The sequence below is a fragment of the Elephantulus edwardii genome, unplaced genomic scaffold (genome assembly GCF_000299155.1).
Source record: "Elephantulus edwardii isolate Elephantulus edwardi_28Jun2011 unplaced genomic scaffold, EleEdw1.0 scaffold00232, whole genome shotgun sequence".
In the NCBI taxonomy this organism is placed as follows: domain Eukaryota; kingdom Metazoa; phylum Chordata; class Mammalia; order Macroscelidea; family Macroscelididae; genus Elephantulus; species Elephantulus edwardii.
The window spans coordinates 3,037,868-3,065,003 of NW_006399982.1; the positions used below are offsets into that span (position 1 = coordinate 3,037,868).

Genomic DNA, 27,136 nt, shown 5'->3' on the forward strand with positions numbered 1-27,136 from the left:
CTGCTGACCTTTTGGTTAGCAAACACCTTAAGCATAGCACACACCAGGGCCAATTATTCAGAATTATTATGAAGCATTAATGTACTTGTTAAACTCTGGCATCAAAAACTATGCACTATGTTGGTCATATAGTGGTGAGCATAGCTGCCTTCCAAAAAACGATGCACTGTAAATGCTAACCTCTTTGACTGATTATAAAGAAAACCTAGTGTCTGCGAAGTAAAAGGTCAGCAGTCTGACACGACCAGCTTGATCTGCAGGAGAAAGATAGACAGTCAATTCCCATTATCATCTTGGAAAATACGACGGGGGAGGTTCCCATGTTAGAACCAACCTGAAGCCTGTGGGTTTGGTTTTTCTGCTTATGTCAAGTGGAAACTGCTTATCTTCGCTTGGTTAGTTAATAAGGTCTGGTGCAAGAGAGTGTCAAGTCAATCTCTTTTCAGATATTCATATTTTTTAAAAAAATCAGGCAAGAGAAGAGATGGGAGCAGAAAGATGCCAACCCACATGATGATTACCCAGGAGCGGAAGCTCAGAAGAGACAAGCACCGTCCTCCAGAGCTGACAGACCAAGAAAGCCTTCACCCAGAAGTAGACTGTGAGAAAATAAATTTGTTAAAGTCATCCACCTGTATTTCTGCTAACGCATCACAACAGAACTAAGACAAACTTGTTATACAACATAGCTGAACTCTGAAAATATTCTGCTAAGAGAAGGATATTATTATATTCCATTTATAAAAATTGACCAAAATATGCAATTACAGAAAGTAGATTACTGGTTGCCAAGAAGATTAGGGAAAATTAGGAATGAAGTAAGAGTTGTACTACATTTCTTCATGCGGTAAAAGGAAAAGTTCTGGAATTTGACTATTGTGATGGTTCCCCAAAACCTATTACCCACTCCAAAACATAATTTCTTAGGTTTAGTTTTGGCTGTTTTGCAAATAGAGGGCTTAGTTCAGGCAAAACAAGAGAATCATGAAGTTGCGTACCTTAAAGGCTTTGAATACAAGCTGATGGGAATCTGATTGCTATTTTCACTGCTTGGAGCTGATCCAAATTCAGAAAGGGAAGGTTCTGATCCAAATTCTAAGGCGCCAAACTGAACATTCAATCCTATGACATCTGTTGTACCAGGCATTTCCACTGCAGAGGCTGGAATCTGAAATCAAAGCCATCATGTCAGGAATAAAGATCAGGAATTTCAAATTCCAAAGGGAAGGAAATAGAAAAATAAAAATTATAATTAACAGGGAAATAGTTACGGGTAATGCCATCCACTACTTCTTAAAGCAGTAATAGAGAACATGCTGGAGCTGGACCGAAGGAAAGAGGCGTGGGTACCAAATGACTACTCTTTCAGATGTACTTGTGCTGAACGTATGACTGACAAGGAACCTCATTCTGTGGGTGAGAGAACTGCTGAGCATCTTTTAACCATAGGACACAGTTAAACATACAAGAACCATACATTCTCTTAGGCAGGACCTCAGTTTTCCAGCTCTTAGCAGGTACCCTCTGATATTCGCCCAGTCATCTAGAAATAGCTGATTCCTCAATAAGTGATAAGCTATGTGCTTGAAAAACACCACCTCTCAATTTCTGAGATTTAAGAAACTATTATTTGAGTCAGATGTTAAATCACCTCGGAAACTGAGACTTCAACAATGGAATGCTCACCTTAGAAGCAGGAGGTATCCGTCGTTTTGGGAGTTTGATGTGTTTGGCCTGTGGTTGGTGGGCAGACACAGTCATGTTTTCAACAGCCATGCTGGGAAGCTGCAAAAGTTTGTTCACAGTGGAGGTACCATCGCCGGATGGAACTGATTCTCGGAGTTTCACCTGGGAAGGAAAGGACTCTAGCCCTGGAGGAGGAACAGTGACTGCCTGGGTCTGATGCTGTCGCTGGCTCAACTGGCTAAGAACTGGGGATGGCTCAGGCTGAGATTTGAAGTCTATTAAATAAGAAAAAAACAATGTACATTACAATCAATTAATTAGCAGTTAAAGACTTCCTCTTGCCCCATGTCTGATCCTAATCATGAAGTCACAATCACCACAATCACCAACAGTTCTTACAGACATTGTCCAGTTGAATAACATGCATGTGTCCACAGTTATTTGCTAACTGCATGACAAATGCCAAGAACCTTTTGGCACAGTGTGGTTAAGCGTTCAGTTTTTATTCAAAGCTCAGCAACTGTAACCAATGCCAATTACCCAGCAACATGGTTCTTAATTCATCATGTTTAAATTAACTGATCTATTTGGCACTTTGATTTGGGTGATGGCATTATATGACTGAAGTTGTGTTGTCTGTCACCTCAAAATCCAGAAAACAGGGGAGCTCTGGTGGCCTAGTGGCAAGAAGCTGCAACTACAATCCCAGAGGTGCACGGTTCAAATCCACCAGATGCTCTGCCGGGGAAGGAGGGGCAATCTCCTCCTGTACCAGTCAGATCTGATTTGACGGTACACGCACACAAAAATAATAAAATTAAAAAAAAAAAATCCAGAAAACAGACTTTCTAAGAGTTTCTACTACTTAGGAAACCTGCCCACGATGAAAATAGCATAGGAGGCTTAAAATTACTTTCTAGAAAGGCCTACCTGCAAGGTCAGCCTCTGGCTAGTATGCAAGAACTTGGTGTCTGAGAATTCCCAACAGCCTACTCGACTTAGGTGTGTATCATGTCGATTCTGACTCAGTGGCCCTACAGTGGAGAACTGTTCTCTCGAGTTTCCTAGGCTGTCAATTTCTCTCTCTTTTTTTTTTTGGTATTGATTTGTTTATTAGGCTTGCCGCAGCACAGCTAATAAAAGGTTTATGACATCTGACCGGCAGTCTAGGCTGTCAAGTTCATGGGAGGAGTCTTCTCTCCCAGACACTAGTGGGTTTGAACTACTGAGTTTTCAGTTAGTAACTAAGTACCTGATTAGGACTTCTTGCCAATATGATCAGCACCCAACAAAAACCCCAGGCACTCTGCTAATGAGCTTCCTAGGCAGACGATACTTCACACATCAGAGTAGCCCTAGGGACTCCAACACAATAAATCATTTCACTGAGAAGAGAAATTTGTCTTTTCTGCTTTGACCATATGGTTAAAGCAACTCATTGATATCCTTTAATACAGTGTGGCGTGAGTGTGTTGATGGAAGAATGAGTGTTCAACATCACAATTTCTGTGGAGGTGTAGTTTAGAACACATGCAACTTACACATGGTATCTTTACCATAAACACAGCAAACAGCAGGTGACCAAATCATGGTAGATGGAAGCACATGAGAACAAGAAAGCATCACAAGAAATGGGGGTTAAAAGGTTTCCCACATTCCACTTTCTGTCTTCAACCTATTCTAACAGAGTTCAGAAAACTATGTGTTTACTCAAAAAACTACGTGTTTACTCAAAGCACTGTTTCCTTAGATCTAAATGCCTCTACCATGGTTTTGCGTATCTCCTAAAGGCACAGATGGATGAATTTCTTTGTACAATACAAAGCTAATGGACTGACTTCAGAAACCATATTAATACTATGTAATATTTTCAAAAAAACAGTATTACAAATTTCATATTAGTGTTCACAAAGTCAATAAGCTTTGCTAATGTCTATCATGTCTTCAATAGGGAAAAACCTGCATAGAAATGAACACTTACCAAAATGGCTGAGGACTGAAGACTGAGATGCTGCAGGCTTGAGGTCCCAAGAAGAAGTGGTGATTGGAGGACTTGTGTTATTCTGCTGGGAACTCTGAGTGGTAAACTGACCCAGGCTTGGAGCTTTCAACTGGTCCAAAATCTGGGAGCTAGTAATATTGGCCATTTTGGAAGGTGCAAGCTCTCCAAATCCTGAACCGAGGACGGATGACTTTAAAAGGAAAGAAGAGCAGAAACTTTCAGCAACATGGGTTTCTCCCCAGGCTTTAGAACACATCCAATAAACCAGAACACCTCAAACAGTAAGATTCACCTAAGAAAACACCACATGAAAAGGAGTAACTGACGAAACAAGAATCTATTCTAACAAAAAGCTAAAGAGGAATGTTTGACAACAGATTTGAAAAAGTAATTTAAAAAGAAGAAAAACTGGTATCACAAGCTCATTGTCTAAATTCCGCTTTCCAACTAACACAGTCATCTAGTGAATTCCAACTCATGGCAACACTCCACTGAGCTTCTGAAGCTATAACTGTCTACAGCAAGAGACTGTCCCTCTCTCGTCTGAGGAGCACCTGGAGGATTCAGATCACAGGCCTCTGAGTTAGCAGTCCAACATGTTATGTTTTTTACACTAACAAAACACCAACCGCACTAAATGACACAAGCAGCTGCTTAACAAGAAGGCAGCATTGTCTTACTGCTACTTTAGTGAACTTTCATGGAATGACATTATTTCCTTAAACAGCTGAAAATTTCTCTATTCTTTATATACTTCCTCCATCGTTAATCATAATTAGACAATTAAATCCATCATGCTGACATTTGTAATTAACTAAATATAACATGCAGACATTTAAAAGCAAGAAGGTTAATTATTAAATTATGTATATATACATATATTCATCTTGAACCATTGATAATCTTATTATTAAATAGCAATGTAAGTACTTAACACCAGTTTTACATCTTTTTACCCAGCTATTTATAAAAACAGAACTTGCATGAAATGAAATGCTCATCGATTTCTGTTACTGATAAATCATTTTGAATGAAAGTGTTTAAAATAAAGTTCAGGTCATCAAGACAAAAACAAACAAATGAAAGTGTACACCTGCCCCATCTATTCTGGCAGGGCAGCTACCAGGATCCAAGGACAGTCAAAGTCCAAAGACAGTGTTAAGTCAAACGCATTTTTATAGAGAAAGATCATCTGCTGAAAGACAAGTCCCTGTTAAAAAACCATTTCAAAACCATCTAATGAGTCAAAACCAGTAATACTTTGCATTCTTCCAAAAGGCCAAATATAGAAAACAGAGAGTAATTATTTCTATCATAAATATTCAAAGGCATGAAGTGCTATGGTGTTCTGAGGAGAGGAGTGTAAACATTAGGTAAGGAACCTTCTGGTACCGCATGACCTCTTCTCCTGGGAAAGCAGCTGGGCTCTGCCACTTACCACCTGCCCCACCCTGCTCAAGCCCTCTCCTTCAGTGGAGGGTTCCTGGAGGATGTTTATTTTTACCCTTCTTTTCTAATATAATCTCTGCCTGGCCTCAAAGGAACAATTAAATCACTGAGTTAATAACTACTACTGCCTTGCCCTAGGTAACACTTAGCGGCTCAATCCCCGCGGGATATGAATCAACAGGGGAACTTTAACAAACCTGTGCACTGAGAGAGATGTGTGTGTATATATACATGTTCACACGAACACACAAATACACATATGCCCAAAGCCAATCCTAAAGATTCTGACATTTGATCTCATGTATATCCTGGTATGATTGTTTTTAACGTCCTCAAATTTTTATATTTTAGGGTTAAGAACTGTATAATTAAATCTTTCCCACTCCAGTTTCTCAAGGCCTAGGTTATGAAGTAAACAACACATCTAAAGGTCACTGGGAAAAATGACCTATCATTTCATTGACCTTGTTGAGATATCAACAAGTTAGCAAGGACACTGTATCATCATTCTAGCAGAGGATGGAAGGCAGAAGAGGAACGGGCATAAATGAGTCAACTAAAAAAAAAAAGAGAGATTTTTATGGGATCTTCTCAAAACAGATGTCATCTTCCTCTGACCTATTTCAAGCCTTCACATTATCTGATACACAATCACTGGTAACACTAAAAATGTCAACTTTCCAAGCCAGCCAGGTGAAGTGACTAGACAGATGCAACACGTAAAGCAATGGAAAAGGTTCCATATTGAATTCTTCATATCAGGTAATAGCTAATGATTTGAGTCGGAGAAAGATTATAACATTCATAAAATACTGTTTCCTAACAGTAAATTTAAAGTAAAATACAATAAAGACTGAACAAAATCATTTCACAAGTGAAAACTGGGCCTGTGTGGTCAGTATTCCACCTCCCCACCGCCAGTGCAAAATGTCCTAGAACTAGGCGGCTCACTGCTCTGCAGACACATTCTTCCACATGCTGTACTCAATCTATCCTCTAATGCTCCACCGAAGTCCCTGAAGTCCTCTGTGATGGGAAGTTAACCCTCACAGGAAGTCAGTCACACACACAGCACTGATGACATGATTTTCATGAAAACACACCCAAACTAGACAGGCCTCTCTTTTTATTTTTATTTTTTTCAGGCATCTCTTTTATGGCTTAGAATTTGGAGAAAATGTAGATTTAATGGAATAACAAAGAAATGAAAAACATAAAAGCACCTTGACAGACTTGTAAAGAATGAATTTTGCATTATTTTCTGGCAAGTCAATAATAATAAACTCTTAGGGCAACTGGAAAACAATTTTTTTTTAAATTAATTTTAATGAAAGTTTACAGAGACTTAGGGTTTCCATTCATTCACTGTTGCACTTAAAATTTTTCTTAAGGCTAGTGGTAGGTGCTAAAATAAAACCAACAACAAAAAAAAAAGAATACCTTTTAAGAAGGATGATTTCCACCTGACTAAGACTAAAAAGAACTCAACTAATCATAATTTTTTTAATTTATTTATTTTTTAATCTCTGTCCAGGAAACTCAGCATACTTAATTCCACATGGAATCCTCAGATATGTGCTTGGAAATCACTACATCATTGTTTTCTGGACTGAGGTTTACTAAATTTTTATATTTCAAAAATAACTGTAAATCACGTGTCATATGCTAGCATACATTTACCCAGGGGTACATTCCTTAAAAGTCCCATACTGAAATAAAGGTGAGTTACCAGGCTCTGAGAAGAATAGGAGTTGACAGCAGAGGAGCTGCCATTCCCTGATGCCATCTGATTGTTGTGTTGCGAATTTGTGAAGACAAGGGCTTGGCCAAAGCCCTGCTGTTGGGAAGATTCAAAGGAGTTGACGTCTGAGACTTGACTGGGAGGAGCAGGCTTCTGAAGCAAGGCTACCAGATCAATGCTAAGCAGACAAAAAGCAAATGAGGAACCAGTCAAAACCAAATTGTACCAAAAAATGAACGTGAGAAGTGAATCAACATAAACTAATTCATGCTAAAAACTATCTAAAGGACAACCTTGGGAAACTGGAGTTTGAGGGAGCAGAAAGAAGTGTATCAAACAAAACATACGAAGCCACAAAGACTGAAGCAGGGCTTTGCAAAGAAAGGAAACCAAATAGTGTAGTGGGAAATTTCCACAGCAATAGCACAGTGATGATTGACTTGAAAATGTGGCACAATTAAGTAAACAATACACTAAATAAAGTGTGGAGTTTGGTTTTGGGATTTTTTTTAAAAAAACAACAACAAACCACACTTTCCCTCATTGCAAATGTATATTCTTGAGGCATGAAGGCCATGAAAGACCATTTGAAGCAGTCTTCTGTTTATCCTAAAAGAGCCTTGTAAGTATTGCTTCTTATTCTAGAATATTCTTAAGTTTATATAAATTTCATCATTCTCTTACCTAAATATTTAGGAGAAAATATTCAATACAGCAGATACAATGCTACACTGTGTTAACTAGAACTCTTAAGATTATCTCTACATTATTCCAATTTGAGAAACACAGTCAAATATCTGAAAGCAAGAGAGGGAAATGATCTTCCAGATACGGTCTAACAGATGTGTGAGTGAGCTGCTAACTTCTGTGTCAATTTTCTCCACATTAACCTAGTATCTATCATAGAATCTGCAGATAAACTTGGTCTAACAAAAAGCAAAATTCCAGCCATGTTCCTTTTATACAACACTGCTCTCATTTTTTCCATAGCCAGAATGTGTTCCCTATTATTTTGGACCACACAGAGTATTTTATTTTCTTAAAGTATAACTCCAGGGATACAATCCAAAGTAGTTTTTTTAGCTAGGTCACATCACAAAATATGCATGGCTACAAAAAATACAGCAAATTCTTTCCCAAAAAAGTTTCACAGGATATGTACCACCCCTACTAGCCACTGCTGTCGAGGCAAGTCCAACTCACAGTGACCCCCCCCCCACTGGCTTTCTGTGGCTCTAATTCTTTTTTTTTTTAGGCTCTAATTCTTTATGAGAGGAAGCCCCCATCTGTAAGAGCAGCTGGTATTTGAACACAATGCAACATACATCATGCCACTAGAGCTCATTTTGATATAGATATCGGGGGAAGTAGTATGTATACATTGAAAAATTAATCATTATTTTTAAAGTCCAGTGATTGTTTTGAGTTTTTTTTAAAAAAAGGAAAATATCTGATAAATAAGAAAATATCCAGAATTAAATTAATAAGAAAATATAAAAAGTATTTCAAGAGGGTGCCCTTAATAGGTCCCTCCCCTTTACAACCAAGAGTTTCAGGACTTTAAATTCAAAAGTACCTTAATTTCTAAGGTACCACATATAAAGATTTTCATTCTTCTAGATCACTGTATTTGAAACCATAATTAAAGATTTTTATAGTTACTATACCACTTGTGAATTAATGTCAATTATCTTCAGTAATTAAGTTCTGAAACATTTTATGAATGCTGTTATTATCCCCAAAACTTGAATAGTTTTCTGTAATTCAGAATCCTAGTAGATTAAAATGGGCACCAGAAGTTTATATTAGCCTGATAAATCTAAAGCAATGTTATTACATGAAGAAACCAAAGGATCTTCTGTATTTATTTAGTTCATTTTATCAAAAGATAACCACTGAAAAGTAAAAAGAGCAAGAATTAAACAGGTTTAAAAACATTTGCCATAAAATCATTATTGTAAAATGAGTATGAGGATCCAAGAGGGGTGGGAGAGGCTGGAAGCAGAGGGATGTGGATGTGCAGGGAGAGGATTCATCATCAGGTTGTACAAGTTGATGGGAGTGGGCGGGGGTGGGGGTGGTGGTGGTGAGGGAAATGTAAAGAACTTGTTCTTGAAAACAATGTATTAAAATTTTGTAAATAAACTAGAAGAAAATTTTTTAAAAAACACATATTATAAACCCTCAATAATAAAACAGTATAGTATTGGCACAGTTTAAAAGAATTTTTTTTGCCAAAACTAACAACAAATAAAACCAATTAGCTATCAACTGAATACAATCAATCAGCTGACAGACAGGTTAGGAGTAAAGCAATAGTTACACTACATGGGAAAGGGAAAATACAGAGATCCAAAAACCAAAACACTTTCACTGAAGCAAAAATGGTCAGTTATGGCAGCAAAAAAGGTTTACCTTTGCCCAGGAGTCACATGATTCTCTGCGGGAACAGATGATGCCGTGAAGACTTTTGTTTCGGACAGCTGTAGGGAAGTATGAAAAAAGATTCTAATCTAATTCTATGAAAGGACAAAAATGTATTAAATTCTCTACCAACTTTCAATCACCAATACTCTCACTGTAGTGCACTCAAAAGGGGATCTGAATGAAAGAAAATATACATGGAGTTATGGCAATCTATTTTCTTAGGGTGATAACAATTTTAGATGGACACATCTGAAATAAAGGTTTCACATCATCATATCAATGACAGATAATAAGGAAGACAAACCAGTGAGCTACCACTCAGAATCAAGTCTCAGTCCTACTATTGTGTATTTGCCACTATACACGAGATTATCAACAAATTACTGGTATTTACCATAAATACCAAAAAGTCAGCTGAAAAAGCTTTTGTACTCTATTTATTAGAAAACTGTATTTTGTGATTATTATGTCATGCTTTCTTTGCTTTCAAAATAAGTTATTAAATACAAAAGACATAAACTGTAAAATATTTAAATTTAAATGTATACTCTATTAGCATACTCAATCACCCACAAATGTTTCCTCCTGTCCAAAACTCACAATGCTCCCAATCATCAACGAGCTTTCTGCCATAAAACAGCAGGCTGCATTTTCCAGAATTTTAAGTGAAATCATACAGTATACACTTTTTCAGCCCAGCTTCTTTCACAAAGCATAAATGATATGCATGGATTTTTTTTTAATTCACTTGCCAGTCACTCACAGTATTTTTTAAAGTTTATCGCTTATTAATGAAAATGTGCTTTTTTATTTTTTAAAGCAAACCATGGTCTTTTGAAGGCTAAGAAATAACAAGAGAAGCCAAAGAAAGTGCTGTTCAAAGGTTTACTATTTTACAATCCTAACTTTGAAACACTGTAAAATCAGATATCCTAGAAACACTCAAGCAAGGTCTGAGTAAACGACCAGGTTTCTATCCGATTTTAAAACAAAAAATATTAAATATTTTTAACCCTTTTGAGATAAAACATTTTCATACTTTGAATACTTTTGTTGCAATCATGTGTTTTTAGTAATGAAACACATTTAGGTTTGACTTTTTAAAAAAAATATTTACTTGCTGCAGAAACATGTTTAGAGCTGGCAATATTAAAGCCATGGTACGAGCCTTAAGGGTATTGAGATCGTTAAGGTCCCTGAAAATGCCTACATCTGAAAGAAGAAAAAAAAAATATTTACTTGCACTGCAACCCCAGAGGTATGCGGTTCAAATCAACCAGATGCTCTGCTAGAGAAGGAGGGGCAATCTCCTCCTATACCAGTCAGATCTGATTTGACTGTACACACAAAAAATAAAATTAAATTAAATTTAAAAATGTACTGAAATTTATTGGGAGAAAAAAACTGGCTAAGGGAATCTTCCTAATAAACTGAAATTTCCTTTTGTGTGTACTGCAAAACATTTTTTCCCTCTACAACTACTCAGAGATCATTCCATTAATTTTCAAATTCTCCCCAATTACCTTAAATATTTTTACTTTTCCCCATATTTCCTCTTCCTTCCATATGTTCGTTGTTGCTGTTACTACTATTGTTTCTATTGCTACTGCTGTGAAACATATTTCATTGGAAATGGGGAAACATTTTGGGGGTCAATATGGATGATGATACAATTTGAGGGGCACATATGACCCAAGAAAGTCACAAGTATTAAGGGTTGGAAGGAAGTCTGTTTTCTTCAGATTCAGTTATTCATGCCAGCACTAGATGGCAGTACAAACTAAAAGTGGAACAGAAAGTTTCCTCAAAGTCTAAGAATAGAAAATAAAATTTAGCACTATATGGCCTACATGGGGAGTTTCTGGTGTTAAGAATCTGCCCTGCAATCCTGAAAGCATGCAGTTTGAATCCACCAGTTGCTCTGCAAGAAAAAGATGGGCAAACTTTTCCTGTGAAATTTACTGCCTCTGAAAATCCACTGGAGGCTCAGTTTCAACTTGACAGTACTCAACAAAATGCTAGATTTATTTGGGCAGGAAAAATGTATTGGAACAAATATCTTACATCAAGAAAGTCTTTTAAAAAAAAAAAGAGAGAGAGAGAGAGAATCTTTCAAAAAACTTTAACAGGACCAAATCAAAGTGGTGACCTAAATGCTTATAGTGGTAACAGTCCCCACATAAAATTAGTGAAAAATGAAGCTGGTATTCGCTCAGGAAATGGTCAGCTTTCACCACCTGATGTATTTACATGTTAACAATGACAGTTCCTCAAATAGAAAGGAGAATGCAGATAGTTTAACCTTTCTCTAGAAAAAGTTTCTGCATTATTTATTGATTTCGTTGGTATAAATAAGCACATACTCCTGTCACTACTATCCCTACTCAGACTGATCCTCTATTAAGGTTCTGAAGCACGGGTTTTTCTTTTCTTTTTTTTTTCCTTTTTGGTATTTTTTAAGTCCATCCTTCTCCAGTGGAGGCTTAAGGTCTTCTGGTCAGCAGTCATACACACTTCAGACTTGGTGGCAAAGCTCTCTTAACTATTCTCAACTCACTACCAGTGAGTCAGAACCAACCCATAGTTGGATCCTCCATCAGTTTTTCATAGGCTGGTATATTCAAATCATGTGGTTTGATTGGGCAGTGTACTTCTTTAACCACTACACCACCAGAGCATTATCTGTTTAGTCTCCTCCTATTACAAGTAACAGCCAAGTGACATCCAAGGGCCTCTGGCTGATCAAGTCAGCAGTGAATATAAAACTGAAATCTCAATAAAATGAGCATACTATTCCCATCCTTCCTCATACCACACCTCTAACAAGCCAGATATAATAACACTGAGAAGAGAAACAAGCATATTTAGGGTTTTATGAGTCAACCAAGTACATTTTACAAGAAAAATTTGCATGGAAAAATAAGGTACAGAGTTGTTAACATACCATTTAGAAGCCAAGTAATATTGTGAAGACTTACTGGTTGTCTTTTTCACAAAGAAACCAAGACCCAAGGAATAGTGTCGTGTCCAATGTTATTAAACAGGACAGGAAGGAATTCTACTCCCCCTTTCCTATTCCAAATAGGGCCTACCAGCTCATATGAGAAAGAAATAATTCATCTTAAAGTCTGGTTGACTCTAAGTGATTTTTTTTAAAGACTACTTTTAACCCACTTATTATTTCCCAGCTAATGTATGATCAAACTCTGTCAAGCACATGCATCTATCTGTCCAAATCCCCAAAACCAAAATTCAGTTACTTCCTATTTTTTAAATTATCAAAGAACTTTTAATTACAAAGATGATCTATGCATAATTGAGAATTCAGGATGATAAATCAAAACTAAGTATACATAAAAATGTCTATGTCTTGGAATTCTTCTAAGCAAAAGAAGAAGAGATGGGGACTGGAACAGGATAAACTATATAGATCAACATCAACTGTGGCCAACTCTCTTTTAATGAAAACATTTTAAAGTACATATGGTTCATAGGCCAGGGTAACAGGGTTATATGGCTTGACTGACTACAAGTCACACAAAAGAAAGAAAAGCTAAAAAATATGCTGCTTCTATTTAATTCCTGGTCATTTTAAATCTAAGTTCTCTAAGAATCTTAAAGCCCCAGTTTCCATCTGACCAATTCCATAAAAAGCCACTTCACTAGGAGCTTAAGCTCAGGGGTAGGGTTGTTGGGGGTGAGGAGTAGGGTGTGCAGGTGTGTGTGTAGAGGGGTAAGGCTCTCCTTAACGTATACATGCCCTACCTGATACTAAAAGAAAGATGGGTCAGACCCATCAGTAAACACTTACATCTTCATTCCAATCTTCTGTTGTCCACTCTTCCACAGAATTCTTCCAGGTACCTGTAAAGAAATGCCAAAAGTTACATCACAAGGTCAAATATATAGTCCTATCTTAAATTATTTTCTATTGGGTATAGTACAAAAACAAAACAACAAAAACCAGACCACCTCATTATTGATTTCTGGTCCAGGGATTACACAGAGACTTGTTTTGCTTTGTTTTGTTTTTTAAATAAAAGCAAATAATTTATTGGGGGTGGGGGGAGAGTCTAAACCAGAAAAACGTTCATTGTCAAAGGTGTAACACACTATACGCAAATTTTTAATCTACTCTTAAAAACTCAGTCATATTAAAATGGAAATTGCTTACAAATTACATATAGAAATTCAAGCAGTATCTCAAAAAATGAAGACAAAATTCTACTATTCAAGTTACTCTGTATATCATATCCAAGCAATTTTGTCGTAGAAAGAAAATGTGGACACAGCAAAAGCACACTTATTTAACAGTGCTACCACCCTTTAGAATATTATTTAAAACAACAAAATTCCACTTAAAGCAGGTCTTACTTAGATGCTACTTCATTCACTTCAGGTAGATTACTCAATAAATCATATTTATCTAAATTGTTGTTAAACTTCATGGTATTCAGCAAAACTCAATGTTAGTCATAGAAAGTCCAGTGTTCTTACTCCTGAGAAACAGATATAGAGGATGAGCTCAAGTATTTTCTACAGAGTAATCCATTAAAAACCACATAAAAAATCACATATGAATGTGATTTTTAAAAAATGTTCACAAGAGTCTACAATTAAAGTTGCATAGTGGAATGTACATGGGGCAGTGGGAGAGGTGTGGGAGGATTGTGTACCAGGGAGGGAGTGTTTCTTTTACTTTTCAAAGAGAAAAGTGCAGCAATGAATGAATGGAAATCCAAAATCTCTGTAAATGTTCATTAAATCTATTTTTTAAAATGATTAAAATAAAATTAAAAAACAAAAAGTGGGTGATTTTAAAAAAAGGTTGATTTAAAACCAAGAAACCCTGTGTCAGCTCAGGCCTTTAAGTTTAGGACTGCATGGCAGCTTCTTGCCACTAGGCCACCAGAGGCTCTCTTAGGTCTTTACTTTTAAAGCCCAGTGAAAACACATAATCAAACAAAAAATAGTTTAAAAGGATATATAGCACAGCATTAAACCTAGAGTAAACCTGTAGGAAGTGAGGTTGTGGATGTTTTTTAGTTTCTTCAAAAGGAAGAAATGAATTAAACATTTGACCTGTAAAATCCACTTCTCTCCTAAAGTTGTTTGGTGGCTGTGTTTTTGTTATTGCTTACTTTGTATCTCACCAGGAAGACAAACTGTTAGAAGAAAATTCCATGTTTGGCAAAGTAGAAGAATAATGAAAACAGAAGAAAGCTTCAATGGGCTGGGCAGCCATAACTGTGAACGCGATGATAGCAAAGGACAAGGAAAGGAGCTATGCTGCTGTGCACAGGCTACCCTGAGTTGGGGGGAGACTGAGAAACATGGGATAAATTATGTATACTGCATTGAAACAGATGACGGAGAAAACTGCTTAAAAGGAATATGTGATTAGGTATTTTTGTCATGACAGGAGTCCAGAATGAAGGCTGCATAGTGGAGTGGACTTGGGGGGAGGAATTGTATAACAATGAAAGAATTTTTCTTTTACTTTTAAAAGAGAAGAATGAACTGGAGGGGAGGAGTGGGCAGAGAGAAGATTGTAACAATGAATGAATGGAAATTCAAAATCTCTGTAAATTTTCATTAAAATTAATAATAATGTCACCACAACAAGATAAAGGTAAATAATCCAATAGAAAAATGAGCACAGGATATGAACAGACACTTCACCGAAGACATTCAGATGGTGAACAAGCACATGAAGAAATGTTCAAAATCCCAAGCCCTAAGAGAGATGCAAATTAAAACAACTATGAGATATCATCTCACCCCAATAAGAATAGCAAAATTTAACAGAACAGCAAGCAACAAATGCTGGCGAGGTTGTGGAGAAACTGGAGCCCTTATTCACTGTTAGTGGGAGTGTAAAATAGTGCAACCACTGTGGAAGGCGGTATGGGGCTTTTTCAAAAAGTTGCAAATAGAGATACCATTTGACCCAGAAATTCCACTATTGGGAATAAATATAGCCCAAAGAGACCATAACTGACATCCAAGCAGATATATGCACACCCATGTTTATTGCGGCTTTGTTCACAGTAGCAGGGAGTTGGAAACAACCTAAGTGCTCATCAACAAATGAATGGATAGTGAAGCTGTGGTATATTCACACAATGGAATACTATGCTGCATTGAAAAAACAAGGAACTCATGCAATAGCATTCAAAATGGGTGACTCTGGAGAACATTATGCTGAGTGACGTATCTCAGTCACAAAAGAACAAATACTGCATGGTGCCACTGTTGTGAAACATGACTGACCTTGGGGTTGGGGAGAGACTGAGAAAGATGGTTTCAATAATGTATACTGCACTGAAACAGATGAGGGAGAAAACTGTTTAAAAGGGATAAGTGGTTAGGTATTTTTGTCATGACAGGAGTCTAGAGCGAAGGCTGCATGGTGGAATGGACCTGGGGGAGGGTTTGTAAAACAATGAAAGAATTTTTCTTTTCCTTTTCCAAGAGGGTAGTGTACTGAGGAGGAAGGTTGGGAGGTAAGAAAAGTGCAACAATGAATGAATGGAAATCTAAAGTCTCTGTAAATTTTTACTGAAACAATAAATTTAAATAAAACAAAAAAATTAATAATAATGTAAAAATGAAAAAAGAACAACATATAACAGGAAAAAAATTTCCAGTAATCTTTTAATAAACAAATTAAATTTTTAAAAAGCCTGTATCTTTGAAACATGTTAAATCCTGATATTGAGACTGCAATATTCTATTTGAAAAGGGTATCCCGTCTGCCAGATTATTTATTTAAATGTTTTCCATTATATCACCAGAAACATCCTAAAACAAAACACAAAATTACGAAGCTTCAGAGGAATCTGCTACCTTAAATAAGGAGAAAAGAGAGAAGCAAAAAAAGAAGACTTGAGGGGAGAGAAGAAATGAAAACTCTTTCACAGATTAATTCTGAAGACTATTTGAATAGTCATGTTGTTGTTATGTACTGCTGAGCTCGAAATGACTCATAACTGATCCTCCAACAGGTTTCTGACCATCTTTCTCCCATGGAGCACCTAGTGAGGATTTGAACCGTGTGCCTTTTAGTTTGCAGCTCAGCTCCTTAACACTAGGCCATCAGATCTCTGTTATGAAGAGAGGGTTATAAAAAACCCGATACAAACAAAGGTACAACTACTAAATGTGAGTTTGCTTTTCAACGTTACTGATCTTTATATACTTTCTGTCTCAAATTACCTATTCTGGGTGATTTATACAGATAGAATCATACAATAAGTGGTTCATTTTCTTGACATTATTTTCAAGGTTCATGTCAAATGCTTTGACATATATTAGCACTTTTTTCCTAATTCACTGATTAATATTCTATTAAATGGATACAGTATATTTTGCTTATCTATCAAGTTGATAATTTTTCTATTTTCAGTTATGAATCATCTGCTATCAAACACTGATGTACATAAGAAAATATGATCTCCATTCTGGATATATATGGCTGAATGATTTATATTGGTTAAACAAACCTAAATATGAAGTGTAACTATAACATGGTCATGATATAATATTATCTTTTTCCTGTCTTACGGGGCTGTGTTTTAAGTTTAATATTTTTACATCTATAAAGGAATGATATATCAATACATTAAAATATTTCACAGAGCTCTGGTGGCCTAGTGGCAAGAAGCTGCACTGCAATTCCAGAGGTGTGTGGTTTGAATCCAACAGCTGTTCTGCTGGAGAAAGCGGGACAATCTCCTCCTGTACCAGTCAGATCTGATTTGACCATACACACAAAAAAAATAATTTTTTTAAAAAATTCACTATAATCTTTTTAATCTCTTTTCTCATTCCTGTCACAAATTATGTATGCTTTCCCTTTATTTTTATCAGTCTCACAAGGAGACTTTCAATTTTATTAGTCTTCTTTTGTTGATCATCTCTACATCATCTTTGTTTTCTAGGAAATTTGTTTGTACTCCTGCAATGGTGGTTCTTAAATGCCCTCAGATCAACTAAGACTCACAGCAACCCTACAGTGGTATGTTTTCACTATCTTTTTTACCAAGTGTACGTGAATGTTAACTTTGTGATAACATTAAGCTAAAGATTTGAAGAGTTAAACTGCATGAAATATAAATACAATTTCACTATTAAAATATATTTTCATGCATAAATTGTCTAAAGGGCTCCATGTTACTAAAACACCACAATAACAAGTATTTACCCATGAATTCCAGACAATAATAACATTAAAAGAGTAAAAGAAAGAAAAACTTACAGAATGTTAATTCAAACTCATCATTACTTTATCTGGCCAAATACTCATTTCTACCATTAAGATAGGAAAAAATTTTAATGTAATCCAGATGCAATGAGATTTGAGACTGGATTTAAATTGACCTGATTGCCTTCTACAGCTTTTTTTCCTACTTAAAGGAAAAAAAAATGATGGGACAGGTCCTGGACAGCCCTCTTTATTTCTTTATTCTGTCTGCAAACAGGTTGGTATCATCATTGACACAAGAGTGAGGCATTCAAACGCAGTCAGAATAACACACTTACCAGTTCCTTCATCTGCACCATTCTGCGCAGCTTCCCAAACTACTGCTTTTGTCCCACATCCATCTGTGGATGGAGAATCTGAGTAGTCTGCAGGATTAAATGTCCTATAGATTGAAATAAAGAATGAATAAAAGCAAATGAGGCAAGCACAAGAGTCATAAATTCACTATATCTGAGCCTTCTCACCAAACAATCCAGTACTTCTAGTAGCCACTGTGAGAAAACTATACCACTGGTCTCCAATTTAATTGTAGCAAATTCATCCGGCCATCAGGATGCAAAACTTATGAAAGGGTCTCTATATATCTTTCACATACTTTTGAAGGACTAAAACTATTTCCTCTATACCCTCAGGAAAATGTCCACAAAACGAATCACTAAAAGCAGAAAAGAATTCCAACGGAAACTATCTTTGAAAACCAGACCCACACTGAAGAAGAAAGCAAATTTGTTTCTTCCAAAATCAAAAAGCAATTCTGGTTTAAAACTTTTTATCACAAAATTATATAGCCCTTTATCCTAGGAAAGAATCTCTAGATGGTGCAGTTAATGTGATTAAAAACTAACCAAAAAATTCAATGTTCAAATCTACACTAAAGAAAAGCCTTGTCTATTTCTTAAAAACAAAACAAAACAAAAAACAAAAAAAACCCACCACTCCAGTCATTGAAACCTCTACGAAAGTTTTATTCAACACTCCACACTAAAATCTTAAGCTAAGGGGAGCTCTGGTGGCCTAGTGGCAAGGAGCTGCAACTGCAATCCCAGAGGCTCATGGTTCGAATCCACCAGATGCTCTGCTGGGGAAGGAGGGACAATCTCCTCCTGTACCAGTCAGATCTGATTTGACGGTACACTCACACAAAAAATAATAAAATAAAATCTTAAGCTAAAAACACTTACATAATCACGATTCTGATTTAACAAGGGCTTAGATAAATGCTATCACAAAAACAAACATTTCCACAAAAGAGCATTTTTTTAAAGCCAACTGAAAAATCCACAAAATCATTTAAAGTTTAACAGAATAGGCTTATTATGAATGTTTGCTCTTTTTTTTTTTAATTCACTTTTTTCATATGCAGTTCAGGCAAAAATCAGGGATGGACTAGGCCCTCCCACCCACAAGAGAGCATTAACCCCAACACTGCTGCCCAGAAGCAAAAAGCTCTTGGTATTGTTGTTGAGTACCATGGCACAGAGCCAGCTCACACTTGACCCTCCTCCAGAGTGTCTTCAGAGGCAAGAAATCACCTGGGAGGAAACAGGCCATCTTTCTCCTGAATCACATACCTTTCAGTTGAGTAGGCATAACTTTTGGTTGGCAGCTCAACTCCTTACAGCAAAGCCACCAGAACACTCTATTTAAAAACTGCAATATCTGTGGTATTTTATAGCTTATTACAGACTTCTTACTAAAGCAAATTACCTTCTCTTTGCCACTTATCTATGTAGAGCTATTTTGAAAAAGGTGAAAATTTTAACTTTGAACAGCAATGGTGTCTTCTGAAGACTAAGGTGCACTTGATTCAGGTGACTGTCTTTTCAATCACTTGCTATGTGTAGCCAGAGTGAACGCTGGAGGCAACGATAGCAAAAATTTGTCTCTCATGCTTTGAACATGTGGCTAGAAAAAGCTACTACTTACAAAGGGCTATCATGCTTGGAAAGTGGAAGGTTCAACAAGAGAGAAGAAGCCCAACAAGATGGACTGACACATTTAACTGTAATAATGAGCCCAAGTGTGTCAGAGATGATGAGGATGGCACTGGATAGGGCAGGGTTCAAGTCTATTGTACACAGGTTTATTGTAAGTAGTACTCGACTCATCGACACCTACCAATAGCAACAAAACTTCAAAGGGAACCAATGTGTTAAACACTTTAAAAAAGTGAAAGACTACTCAGAAAGAAAGAATAAACCACTGATTAAACCTTTTACTGGTAGTAGTTCAACCTTCCCTACAAGCCATTACACAAGCATTGCATTTATTCTGCATTCAAAGAGAACTGGGTTTTACAAACATACGCAGTGGCTCTCAACCAGGGTAAATATGTCCCCAGAGAGAATTCTGCAATGTCTAGACACATTACTGATTTGACTTGGTGATGGGGTAAGGGTGGGCACTACTGGTATCTCATGGGCACAGACCAAGAGTGTTGCTAAATATCTTTGCTTCTGACAAAGAATTAACCTACAAAAAACTGTCCCAAATGTCAAGGTGAAAAAACACTGTTCTACTGTCTACTGAACCATTAGTTTTATTTATATCATTTAATTTGTTAGTAGCTTCTTATGGTGATGAAGGCAGAAGTTCAAGTTGCTTTGAAAGAAATAGCAAAAAATAAGGCCCCCAGAATAGATGGTATACCAATTGACATATTTCAGCTAACAGATGCTGCCCTGGATGTGCTCACCAAGTTGTGCCAAGAAATCTGGAGAACAACCACTTGGCCAACTGACTGGAAGAGATCTATATTTGTTCCCATTCCAAAGAAGGGTGACCCAACTGAGTGTGGAAACTACAGAAAAAAAAAGCATTGATTTCACATGCAAGCAAGATTCTACTGAAGATTATTCAAAAACAACTGGAACAGTATATCAGCAGAGAACTGCCATAAGTCCAGGCTGGGTTTAGAAGGAGTTGTGGTACTAGAGATATTGTAGCCGATGTTAGATGGATCTTAGCTGAAAGAAGAGAATACCAGACGAATGTCTATCTGTGTTTCATTGATTATGCAAAGGCAACTGACTGCGTGGATCATAACAAACTGTAGCTGACTCTGAGGAGAATGGGAATCCCAGAACACTTCATCATGCTAATGCGAAACCTATACTCGGACCAAGAGGCAGTCGTCAGAACAGAGCAGGGCAACACTGCATGGTTCAAAATTGGGAAGGGTGTGCGCCAGGGATGTGTCCTATCTCCATACCTTTTCAACCTGTATGCAGAGCAGATTATCCGAGAGGCTGGGCTCTATGAGGAGAAGTGTGGCGTCAGGATTGGTGGAAGATCTATTAACAATCTGCGTTATGCAGATGACACAACCTTGCTTGCTGAAACTGAGGAGGGCCTCATGCACTTACTGCAGAGGGTCAAGGACTGCAGCCTTCAGTATGGACTGAGGCTCAATGTCAAGAAGACAAAGATTCTCACCACTGGACCAACTGGCAGCGTCAGGATGGATGGCGAAGAGACTGAGATTGTTCACAGCTTCAGTTTGCTCGGCTCCACAGTGAACACTCTTGGCACCAGCAGCCAGGAAATCAAAAAATGTATTGCGATGGGAAAGTCTGCTGTTAGGGACCTCTCTAAAGTACTCAAGAGCATCGGTGGCTCTTTGGAGACGAAATGCGCCTGATACAGGCAATGGTCTTTGCAATCACTTGTTATGTATCAGAGAGCTGGACAATGACTAGGGAGGACAGAAGGAGAATTGACACCTTTGAGCTGTGGTGCCAGAGAAGAGTATTGAATGTACCATGGACTGCCAAGAAAACAAACAGATTGATCCTAGAGAGGGTTAAACCAGACTACTCCTTGGAGGCAAGGATTCTGGGGCTTCATCTGACATACTTTGGACATGTTGCAAAAAGAGACAGGTCTTTGGAGAGGAACATCATGCTGGGTAGAGGGACAGCGCAGGAGGGGAAGACCCTCTATGAGGTGGATTGATTCAGTGACTGGGGTAATCGGGATGGGTGTGTCAGAAGCAATGCGACTGGCACTGGATAGAGCAGGGTTTAGGGCTGTTGTACACAGGGTTGCTATGAGTCGCAAACGACTCGACGGCACATAACAACAACAACAACAGCTTCTTACTTACTACAGAATATACCTCAGTCATCAGGATAGGTAAACTCGATACAGGATAGAAAAAAAATCATAGAAGAATTATGTGACTTACCCCATTCCTTGAGTGGAGAACCTTCCGGTCCCTCTACCTCTGCCACGTCCAAATCCTTTCAAAAGAAATAATGTTGTAGACATAAATACCATTATGCTACATAATAATAATACTCTAAAACTTCTGCATCCTACACTCCCTTGTGCAAACAAAAGGTATTTCCCCTAGCAGCAATAACATTCTCATCCAGTGCACTCAGTTTACTGGCCTCTGCTGACAAAAAAAACCTACCTACTTATTAAATCCACAACTTAGGAAAGCATCTAGTTCTGTTTGTGAACGATCTGTAACTTAATACAATTAGATTATATAATAAAAGATTGTGGAACTTTAAAAAAAATACTGTAGAACTTTTAAAATGTTGCTATTGCTGCTATCAAAATGATTACAATTCATAGGGACCCTATGAACAGATCTCAGCCTGGCGCTATCTTGTGCCATCCCTTATCTCTGATGTACACGCCCCATCTTAAAAGTAGATGGGATATTCACACCAATGTTTACGGTGGCTTTGTTCACAACAGCAAAGAGTTGGAGACAACCTAAGTGTCCATCAACAATCAATGGATAGAGAAGCTCTGGTATATGCGCACAGTGGAATACTATGCAGCATTGAAAAACAAGGAACCTATGAAATATTATACAAAATGGGTGACCCTGGAAAACATTATGCTGAGTGAAATATCTCAGACACAAAACGACAAATACTGCATAGTGCCACTGTTGTAAAACAGAACTGACATCGGGCTTGGGGGGAGACTGAGAACTATGGGATAAATTATGTATACTGCATTGAAACAGATGAGGGAAAGAATTGCTTAAAACGGATATATGATTAGGTATTATTATCATGACAGGAGTCCAGAACGAAGGCTGCATAGTGGAGTGGACTTGGGGGGGAGGGATTGTGTAACCATGAAATAATTTTTCTTCTACTTTTCAAAGAGAAGAGCGTATCAGGGGGGAGGTTGGGTAGGGAGAAAAGTGCAACAATGAATAAATGGAAATCTAGTCTCTATAAACTTTCATTAATTTTAAAAATCCATTATACCATGAATAAAAAAGATGTAACAGAATAATCAATAAAATATATATTTGACCAAAAAATAGGAGATGGTGTAAAACCATGCCTCTTCTGTAAAATACTAATCAGAACGAGAAAATTACCAAGAAAATTAAAGACAGTGTTTAATATATAGTTTTTAAAATTAGCACTCTGACCATTAAACAAGATAGCAGCAAGCTTAGGGATAAAAACTGATGGTAGTAAGGGAAGGGGTAGAGGAGCCGAGGGTGGGCTGGGGAGTTGGGGAAATCAGAGGGTCACAGAGTTTGGTGGGTGAATTAGGAAAGATCCATTGGGGATTTGAAAAGATGGGGCAACAGTGGGTATAGATCAACAGTGATTTTATAAGACACAATCTGTGGGACTGACTGTATGAAACACAATGAGAACGAAGTGTGAAATATAATATATATGAACGAAATACAATATATAAATTCTGTATGCAAAAATATAATTTAAAAAAAAAAACACCCTAATGGTAGGTAAGAGAAAAAAGGAGTTTGAATTCCAGTGTTGCTAAAGAATATTAAATAAATCATGAGTTGTCAAAAGAACACACACACCTATCTTGCAGGAAGTGCAGCTAGGGCAGTCCTTGGAGGCAAGGATGATAAGACTTCATCTCACATACTTAGGGCATGTTGTCAGAGGGACCAACCCCTGAAGACGGACATCAAGCGACATCAAGTAAAAAGAGGCCCCAAGAAGATGAACTGAGAGAGACTGCAGCAATGAGCTCAAGCACAGCAGTGACTGGCAGGGTGGCTCAGGATCAGGCATGGTTACACTCTGACGGAACAGACTCAATAGCATTTAACAAGACAGTTAGGAAAAGAAAGTTAAGGGAATAAAATGCTGCCATGTCTAGGAAAAAGTCAACAGAGCTGGGTCTTTAAAGTAGCTACAAAAAGGCATGAACTGCAAACCAAACCAAGCAAACATCGTCAGTGGTTTAAAAAAAAATTATTAGCAACAACTTCACTGCGATCAAGTAGGAATTCACAGGTGATATACAACCTCACTCACACTAAGACACATCTTCATATCTCTCTCTCTTTCTCACACACACACCCCCTCCCACCCAAAGGTTTTCGAAGGCTGTAGACTGCATAAGAAGAGACAGCCTATCTTTCTCCCAAGGTTTGAACTGTCTGTCTTTGGACTGGCAGCACAATTCGCACCAGAGCTCCTTAAATAGATTTCGTTTTCTATAAATTGCAAATTAACAAAATTACCTATTTCACTGCCTTAACTAATAATACTACCAGTGACATTTGTTTTTTATATCCCTATCATTACCCTACATTGTTCTTTGAGACAGATAGCTACCCCTGCAATATAACAGCTCAGAATGAAGACTCGTCTTTCAATGAAGGGAAAAAAAACCCCAAAAGCAAAATTTCTGGTAATCCCAAATAAAAAAAAAAAAAAAACAACAAACAAACCTGAGGGATGAAATGATAAAAAATAAAAGTCTATGAGCTATCAAGTCTTAAACATCTGAGGCAAGAAAGTTCCTAAGTTCATTTCTATAAGATCATTTCTATAGTCCAGAATCTCTTTATTGTTGTCAAGTTGAGCACCACTCATAGTGACCCTAACAACAAAAGGCCTGAAAGCCTTTCTATAATTATCGTTGTTTCTCCAAGTTCATAGAGCTTCCATAGCATATAGTTTAGGAATTAGATGCCACTCCTACTTCCAAACCTGTCTTAAACTGGGAGCCCCACCAAAAACACTGTCTACCATGGGCAGCCGTTAGGACATTTGACAACCCAATGGCACAAGGCTCACCATCACAGCAAACCCAGATTACCTGAGTGCAACAACTTAGTGCTGTACAACTTAGAAAAATGTTCCTCCAAAATAAAATAACACTAGACCCTCCGGCCCAACCGACTTTTAAATACAAGGGCTCTAGATAGACAGATAGATTGATCGATCGATCTTGTCATTTCTCCCAAGTTCACAGTTTCCAGAGACATGTGATTTACGAAGTAGATGCCACTCCTGTTTCCAAACTTGGATCAATCTGGGAGCTCCACCAAACATTAATACTTTTTAAATACATTGATACTGACTAAAAAAAAAAAGAAAGAAAGAAAAAATCATCACAATTCCCCATGAAGCAATGGTTTCTGAATATCTTTCCTGCTCTTCAGAATATTTGCTGGAAGAACACAATTTCTCCCTTTCCCTGTGATCATCATGCAACTGGTTTCAATTCAGGTTCACTTGTTGAAGGAAATTTTTACAATCTTGGAGCTACACCTCAGGAAGGTCCAGGAAAAGCTTACAATTGTCAGGTGGCAGCAGCTGGCAACCAACAGTACCTTTCACCATGACAAACTACCAAAGGGCCTCCTGGCAAACTCACCCAGCTTTCTAATAATTCAGCCATAACCCAAATCATTTGCCAAATCTACATTTGCTATTCCAACTGTCAAAAGTCTTGTGAAAGACACACCAAGTAGAAAATATTTTCCAACCAGTTCAAAAGGTCATTAGCCAAAGTAAGCAAACCAGTACAAAGAAAAATTTTATTTACCAAAAAAAAGCTCCTATTAGTTCTTTCTATTAGTACTTGAGGTACCTCAAGTAATCTATGCTTTACTGAATTCTATTCCTATTCTGTGTATGCAGATGACACAACCCTGCTTGTTGAAACTGAGGGGGACCTGAAGTGCTTGCTGCAGAGGGTCCAGGACTGCGGGCTTCAATATGGATTGAGGCTCAATGTCAAGGAGACAAAGATTCTCATCACTGGACCAATTGGTAGCATCAGGATGGATGGTGAATAGATTGAGATTGTTCACAGCTTTAGTTTGCTTGGCTCCACAGTCAACACTCATGGCACCAGTAGCCAGGAAATTAAAAGACGTATTGCCATGGGAAAGTCTGCTGTTAGGGACCTCTCCAAAGTACTGAAGAGCGATGGTATCTCTCTGGAGACTAAGGTACGTCTGATACAGGCCATGGTCTTTGCAATCACTTGTTATGTGTCAGAATTGGACAATGACTAGGGAAGATAGAAAGAGAACTGATGCCTTTGAGCTGTGGTGCTGGAGAAGAGTTTTGAGAGTACCATGGACTGCCAAGAGAACAAACAGGTTCATCCTGGAGAGGGTGAGACCAGGCTGCTCCTTGGAGGCAAGGATCCTGAGGCTTCATGTGACATACTTTAGACATGTTGTAAGGAGGGTCCAGTCCTTGGAGAAGGACATCATGCTTGGGAGGGCAGAGGACAGCACAGGAGGGGAAGGCTCTCTATGAGGTGGATTGATTCAATGACTGGAGTAATCGGGATGGGTGTAACAGAGACAGTGCAACTGGCAGTGGACAGAGCAGAGTTTAGGGCTGTTGTACATAGGGTCACCATGAGTCGCAAGCGACTCGACGGCACATAACAATAACAACATTCCTATTCACTGTTTACTAGTTAGAAAACTACATGAACATTCACTAAACACTCCAGAAAACCAAAAAATCCCCTGCATAATTAATCTACGACATTTATAATTAAGAAAAACACTAGTGATTTGATTAGGTCTCTAAAGTTTATATGGGTTTTATTTGCTTAAATAACAACAAAGTAGGCAAATATTTATCCTCAAAGTAATGACAATACCCCATAAAACTCTCACTTATATCCATATTCACTGGCTTCAATGATGTGTTTTTGTAACAATTCCTCATTCTCTAACATGGGTTTGCCTTTTATCTTTAAAAATGTCTTAAGCAACCACTCTAAGAGAGATAAACTGAAAAATTCAATAAAGCAATTGTGGAAATTGCATTAAGAAGAACTGACAACTTGCCAAAGAGTCTGACATAGCACCTCAAAGATCCAACACCTTGAAACTGAAAAATCTTTTCATTAGACAACCAGTGCTTCTTCTATACTCCTCAAAGCTACATGTCATTTCAGGCAAGTGACATAAGAGATGAAGATTTTTACATCATCTACCTTGATCATGACCTTCTACCATGGAATGAAGAAACAACACTGGTGTTATACTGTGACCACCACATCCTGTCAGAAACCCTGAAATTTAGAGGCTTACTACAAGATGTTTGTTACTTTGTCTTCTTTATCTCTGAAGGTATACACTTCTGAGTCTAAAACTGTAAGTACACGCACTAAAATATTTTCTATCAAGACTATGAAAATAGCAAATTTTACATTTTCTTCTTAAAAACTTGCTCTTAATACACACAATAGGTAATCTTACCACTAGACTCAAACAAGGTGTGCATATCACATCATATATCTTGATTTTATAATCCTAAGAAGATGTATTCACAATTCTCAA

General features: G+C 37.5%; 1 protein-coding gene across 1 annotated transcript in view; it reads right to left on the bottom strand.

The window, feature by feature from the left end:
- The window catches only part of UBAP2 (ubiquitin associated protein 2), a 54,631-nt gene that overhangs the window by 16,607 nt on the left and 10,888 nt on the right, over window positions 1–27,136 (bottom strand). The window contains exons 2-6 of the mRNA XM_006898503.1: window positions 9,294–9,361; window positions 6,867–7,056; window positions 3,668–3,878; window positions 1,687–1,961; window positions 999–1,168 (exon numbers count right to left, since the gene is read on the bottom strand). Of these exons, the coding sequence (XP_006898565.1) occupies window positions 999–1,168; window positions 1,687–1,961; window positions 3,668–3,878; window positions 6,867–7,056; window positions 9,294–9,361 (914 nt within the window). The remainder of the gene's footprint in view (window positions 1–998; window positions 1,169–1,686; window positions 1,962–3,667; window positions 3,879–6,866; window positions 7,057–9,293; window positions 9,362–27,136) is intronic.